Genomic DNA, 6,692 nt, shown 5'->3' on the forward strand with positions numbered 1-6,692 from the left:
CTCTCTCTCTGGGTTCGATTTTTTTTTTCTTTGAAAATTGTTTGAAGGTACAATAGATGTGTAATCTATTTTACATTTCAAGCCTTCATATTTTACAATCAACGGAAATTATTTTCTATTTGACTTAGGTTTTTTGGCCAGGCCAAACACCCCTAGTGGTGTAAAATATTTTCCGTATTCTTTTTACACATGAAACAAACGCAGCCTAAAACTCAATTTTACCAAAATTGGGTTTTGTGCAATTCAGTCATAGGTGGCAAATGTTAAACTCAAGGCAAAATTTCATAAAACTTTAGTTCTAAAAAGTGACTATATAACTATATAATTTGCAATAGAACCTTTGTAACAAAATAATTTTTAAAAAACACAAAATTTATCATAAGAGGCCATGGATAAAGACTACCTATAAATAAAACAACCAAGTACAATGAAATAGATTATGTAGGTTCCAATTAGTTTAATTGGTAAAGTATTTCATAGTTAAATAAGAGATTTATAATTTAATCATCGCCTACCAAAAAAATCGATTGATGTCTTGATTTGATGATAAAAAGCAAAATTCACAGAAGCTAACTCTATAAGTTGAATCTTTATCAAAAATAGATTTTGGTTCTAATCTTCCTAGCAATATTCAATTTTGAGAAGTACTATATTTTTAATATTTTTACAATAAATTATAAGGTAAAAAAATAGATATTTCTTAAAAAAAGGTTTTTTTTTAATTAAAAATTTTATATTTCATAAAAAAGAGAGTTTTTATCTTTTAAGAGAAAAATTCGACCTCTTCGGAATTTGACTCGACATAAACTTTTGGATTCCTATGAAAACTCCATTACATACCCTCTTAATTACCAAAGAGTAAACAATTTTTTCCAAAACATCTCACTCCTCCCTCCCTCTCTCTCTCTCTCTCTACCAACTCACCTCCAAGCGGAGAACTCGTCATCGGAGACGCCGCTACTCGTCGTCGGCACCACCGCCCGCTATATGACCGCTGAAGTCGTCACCGCCCACAAGTAGATCTATATCTCTCACACGAATAACAACCAGCAACCCCCAAGAACATGAGCGTCGAGCCTTTCAACAAGTACACTTTCTTGAAATCCCAAAAAATTTTGATTTTTTTCTAAAACTTAGTTTATATAATTTTGAAAATTTTGGTTGTGCTTTTTTGGTGAATTGAATTTTGAAACACAGGTTGGTGAAGCTAGCGGCGAGGGCTTTCTACGATGACATCACGACGAAAGGAGATAATCAACCCAAAACTGGCCGCAGTGACAACAGGGGAATCGCCGTCGTTGTCCTCGATGCCCTAACTAGGTTCGTTGCTTTTGAAAACATGTTTTTTTTTTTTTTTTTTTCACTGTTTTTTAGAACTATTTTTTTAAAAACTGAACTATAATTGAATTCATAGACGGCAATGGGTAAGAGAAGAAGATTTGGCAAAGGACTTGAAACTGCACTCGAAGCAGCTTCGTCGAACTCTGAGATTCTTCGAGGAAGAAAAACTAGTTACTCGAGATCATAGAAGAGAGGTCTGTGTTGTTCAACTAGTACTAGTTCTGTTTTAGACTTAAATTGAGCATACAGTGTATTAGTTTGTCTGTACAATTTTGTTCAAATGAAGAATCCAATGATTAAACCGAGTTGTTATAGTGCAATTTTAGGCCTCATTTTGTATATGTGTTCTAGTTTGGTAGTTATATTCGTGGAAAAGAAGCATAGGTACGAGGGCTAGAATCTTGTTCTCTTCTTTAAGTTTTTGCGCTTTTTTACTGACCCTTTTAATCTCGGAACTGGGCCTTGTTAATAATATTCATAGTAGGTGTTAATACCTTCAATACAAACTTTTTTGGTGACAACCGTGACATCTAGTACAAATTCTTAGCTCAAATTATTTGATAAGTAAAGAAAATTGCATCGAACTAATATGACAAACAATTCAATAGGGGCAACATGAAGTATGCTAGTTGTACCCCCCACATGAATCCCTAGAAATGAAGAGTGCAAAGAGTCGACAAAATCACACAAATTCAAAAGCCTCCTCCCACTCAAAGGAATAAGGACGCAATAAATTGGGATTTTAGCTTCTCAATATTATCCCTTCAAGGTCCTATTTCTCTCCCTCTAAATGTGACACAACACAAGGGAACCATATTTCATACCATATTTTTAAAAGAAATAGGTTTTTGACATATCTCTTGCCTTAATCAAACACATTAAATGAGCTTGAGGTACTCCTTTGGAGCTGTCCTGCCTACATCAAGTAAGAGAATTGATGTAACCCTTTTTGTAGGGCCTAGAAGATGCTTTCTTCTTTCTTCTTTTTCTTTAATATTCTCTTTTATTTCCTGCAATACGCCAGCATTAGACCTTAACCCTAGCACTCCTAAGGGTCATACTTAGTGTTTGAAGCTCCCTCTATTGTGAGGTCTGGGAGAGGTGATTGGTGGGTGGTAGACTTACCCCCCAGCTTTAATTTGGAGAGGCTGATTTCTGAACTTGAATCCATGACCTGTCGCTTTGGGTGGAAGACATTTGCCATTGTACTAAGGCCTGATCTCTAGCACTCCTAAAGGTCAAGTTCCTAATAAAGTTCCCGGAATTTCAAGCATAGCTACTTTTCTGCCTTCTAATCACAGCCCAACAAAAAACCAATAACTTAGAATGCATAAGAAGGCTTTTTATAAATGGAATTCATAAAATTTCCAATATCCATAACCTTACCTTACTGCATAACTAATCAGGAAAAATAATATTCGCATATGCCCCATTTCTAACCAATACCCCCCCCACCCCGCTCGGTTCTACATTGTTCAATTCTTACCATTTCTTTGAAGATTTCTTTTGTTTTCACTAGAATTATTTAATGTACATGTCATACTTATCCTACTAGAAAATAACTTTTTTTTGGTTCTTCAATGTTTTCAGCCGCTCTTGTTGTTGCTTGTTCATTTTCTCATGAAGTTCATGCATACTAGCTGTTGGCTCAATTATATAAACCCTTTTATTTAGATATATTCTTCATACGCCATATGTTGTCTGGTTTTACCACAGACAGCTAAGGGTGCGAAGATATATAGTGCTGCTGTAGCTGCCACAGCTGATGGTCATCCTCTAAAAGAGGGGGAAGAAAAGGTTAAGATGCACACTCACTCCTACTGTTGTCTGGATTATGCTCAGGTCTCTCTCTCTCTCTCTCTCTCTCTCTCTCTATGCATATATTTATATATTTTTAATTTTTAATAAGTTCATACCTTCATTTTTTAGTGATTTAATTAGACAGAGAAGGAAAAATTATCCTTTTCTTTTTATGGTTTTTTTTTTTTTTTTTTTTGGGTGCAATCTTGATTATCCATTTCTCCAGTTAATCAGATGTTGACCATATTTTGGCTATTGCTAAAAGGCCTAAATGAAAAATGGTGTTGGTGTGTTGCAGATCTATGATGTCGTCAGGTACAGATTGCACCGTATGAAGAAAAAACTGAAAGATGAATTGGACAACAAGAATACAGTTCAGGAGTATATATGCCCCAACTGTGGGAAAAGGTCTCATTAACTGCTGATTTTTCCTTTTAATTTACTTATCAAAAAAAAGAATGTGTAAGTCACACACACGCACACATGCTTGCATGCACACAAGTTTGGATGCATTTTATATTTCTAAAAAGTTGAGTTTCAAATGTTCAGGTACACTGCATTGGATGCATTACGGTTGATTTCTATGGAGGATGAATTTTTTCATTGTGAAAGTTGTAATGGAGAGCTTGTGGCTGAGAGTGACAAGTTAGCTGCTCAAGAAGGAGGAGATGGAGATGACAATGCAAGAAGGCGAAGGCGTGAAAAGTTAAAGGACATGCTTCAAAACTTGGAGGTTTACTTTTATCATAACTATATAACTATATACATATATATATATATTAATGTGGTCATACTTTTCTCTTGCCTTGGATGTGATGCCTAAATATGAAATGATATGAAGGCTGTAATCTTTTTGTTAAATTGGTTATGGTTTATGATAGTTACTGTTGTTATCCAATTTTCATATTTTTCTATTACTCAATTTGTTATAATTCTTACAAGAAAATATTTATCTGTAGTGTGCGTGTGCGATTTGAAATTGGAAGGGAATTTCCCTTCAAATTTTCAGTTGTGAAGGAGGGCTAGCTGGGGTAGATAATAGGTATAAATGTTACTAATTGAAAAAAAAAGGTCAAAAAAAGAAATGAAAAGAAAAGAAAATTACCGATGGGTTTAAACTAGTTTATATAGAGAGATATCTAAGATTTTTATGTTTAGTGACCTCACTGGGTTATGCCTAAGAGGAAGTTTGGCTTGTTAGCTTGTTTGAAAGAGAGTTTTGGTAGACTCTGAAATGCTGATTTATGGGGGGCTGTTCCTTTATGCATCATGTGGACCATTTGGAAAGAACACAACCAATGCATATTTGAAGGGGCTGAACACTTGTTGGATTTAAAATTGTTTTTTGATGTGTTGAGTGGCCATTCATTTTCCAATTTGGAGGAATTTTTAGATATTTGTAACTCTCAGTGGTGTTTTGTAGCTACCCTAGTACATTGCCTGCGTACATGAGGCACACTGATTTAAGATTTCACTTATTAAAAAAAGTTTCCTACATTTGGACCCATTTTTTGTTGTAGTAGGATAGGGTTTGAAGATTATCCTATATGTAATAGGCGGTTTAAATTGATGAAGTCCATTTAATTGCTTGGGAATACCTTTCTCTCTGGTTGTTTGTAGTGGCCTTCCTGGATCCAGCATAATTCTCCAAAATGGAACTGTGTAAGTAGGAAAATGTTCTCCATAAGGACTCGATTATCTGTATGAATCATTTCAAAGAACTCCAGAATATCCACTTGCTTTCTCTTGTACAGATCTTGGAGGGTATATATCCCACATGTATGCAATGAATGCAGAATACAGAGCACATGATTAGCTACTTGAGAAGCCTTATTATAGGTTTTCAGATGTTGGATTTGCATTGTGTTTGGCCCACTCTGAAACCGAATTATTGGTCCTTGACAAAACCTTTGAATTGTTGTTAGATATTGCATTTGGAAGATGGTGTGGAAATAAGAATGGTGCTGATATTTCAAAATACACTATTTACTACTTTTCTTGTATATGTAAGAAAATGCGCTTCAGTTGCATCATGTATTTAGATTTAAGATTGTCCATCATACACAATTTCAGTTTCTACAAAATCCATGAAAGGAATTCATGGGTATTCCCTTTTTTTTGATAGTTAGGAATCCATAGGTATTTGTGCATCTCCTTCAAGTGTTGCAAACATTTTGCCTGACACTATGTAATGGTGGCATTCATTTCTCTAGCCCTTTTTGTTTTGTATGTGTATATGTGCATGCATGCGATGGCCTTCAGCATGATGACATATTACTTATGTGTCAGTTGTACTCGTTTTTGCTACAGAAGTCATTCATCAATGGGTTGGCCGTCATTATCAAGATTAGGTGTTTTTTTTTTGGGAGAGCTGGCCTTCATTTTGGTTTGCTTAAAGCAGCTCTTCTCATTTTACATGAAAATTATGTTGGTTACAGTTCTTCTTATGTAATCTACATTGTCATTCTTTCTGAGCTGGCAAAATGGAATGAGTGCAGGTACAGCTTAAGCCATTAATGGATCAACTCACTAGAGTAAAAGACTTACCTGTTCCTGAATTTGGCACGCTTCATGCATGGGAAGCTCGAGCGAGTGCTGCCGTGCGTGCAGCAAATGGTGATTCCGGTGCTATTGATCCTTCAAAATCTTCCCAGGGACTGGGTTATGGTGGAACGTCTTTGCCTTTTGTTGGAGACACCAAGGTAACTTTGTTCTCATCTCTCTTGCCCATCTTATCTATTAGCTTTGAGGTTTGAGTTGGAGCAATAAAAGCTTCCTTGTTTCATAAAATTCTATAATATTGATTTTTTAAAGATAATTCAATGGTTGGGGGAGGGGGGATTTGAACCCTAGACGTCTTTGTTGGGAACACTAGGAGGTTCCAATTGAACTACAAGACTCTTGACTATATAATATTAATTTTAAACTTTAATCATGTTCAATGTTTTTGGTCAAGATTCCTAGCTGTATGTAAGTTTCCTAAATTGCATGTCTAATTAAATGCCAGTCAGAATTTCTGACCTCATTAATAGCTACTTTTAAGGGTCATAGTTCTGATGTGTGTTCTTTTCTTGAGTAAAAGATTGGTGATAGACCTCCTTCATCCTTCTTGAGGACTTTGTACATGCCATTCAACTGTAGGAATATTCTGATTATTTGTATCACTGGTATCTGATATACATTGGTTGATTTACTTAATGCTGCATTATCTGTTTTGTCCAAAATAGATTGGGAAGGAACTCTTCATCAAATTATGAATGACTGATTTATCCAGAAAAGTTTGGTTTGCGGCCAACAAACTGTTTGGGTTCTTTTTTTTTGATAAGTAATAAGACTTTTATTCAACAAGAAGAACGCAAACAGCCATTACAGGTGTTCATGATGGTGAACACAAAAAACAGCAAACAAAAACAACTAAAAACAGAATAAGAGAAGCAACTTAAGAGGCACTACTAAGGGTAGAAAAGAACTCCAAAGTAGAAGAACAGTTTGAAAAACCCCAACACTTAGCCCATTCAAAAAGAGTATTTCGGCTGATCGCTTGTAACTGA

General features: G+C 35.3%; 1 protein-coding gene across 1 annotated transcript; it reads left to right on the forward strand.

The window, feature by feature from the left end:
• The first annotated feature begins 814 nt into the window (after positions 1-814).
• Positions 815-5,912, forward strand: LOC112024734 (uncharacterized). The gene is made up of 7 exons (XM_024057369.2): positions 815-1,087; positions 1,198-1,320; positions 1,415-1,535; positions 3,058-3,183; positions 3,440-3,549; positions 3,691-3,874; positions 5,640-5,912. Exons 1-7 carry the CDS (start codon positions 1,065-1,067, stop codon positions 5,895-5,897), a joined length of 945 nt encoding a protein of 314 aa, XP_023913137.1. The 5' UTR covers positions 815-1,064; the 3' UTR covers positions 5,898-5,912.
• The last annotated feature ends 780 nt before the right edge of the window (positions 5,913-6,692 follow it).

The sequence above is a fragment of the Quercus suber genome, unplaced genomic scaffold (assembly GCF_002906115.3).
Source record: "Quercus suber isolate HL8 unplaced genomic scaffold, Cork oak 2.0 scaffold_281, whole genome shotgun sequence".
Classification (NCBI taxonomy): Eukaryota; Viridiplantae; Streptophyta; class Magnoliopsida; order Fagales; family Fagaceae; genus Quercus; species Quercus suber.

Bases quoted from the DNA above. Each gene is read 5' to 3' on its own strand.
- LOC112024734 (XM_024057369.2), top strand. From the start codon at position 1,065: ATGAGCGTCGAGCCTTTCAACAA. The intron at 1,321-1,414 runs GTTCGTTGCTTT...TTGAATTCATAG, and splicing joins GTCCTCGATGCCCTAACTAG to ACGGCAATGGGTAAGAGAAG. The intron at 3,184-3,439 runs GTCTCTCTCTCT...GGTGTGTTGCAG, and splicing joins GTTGTCTGGATTATGCTCAG to ATCTATGATGTCGTCAGGTA.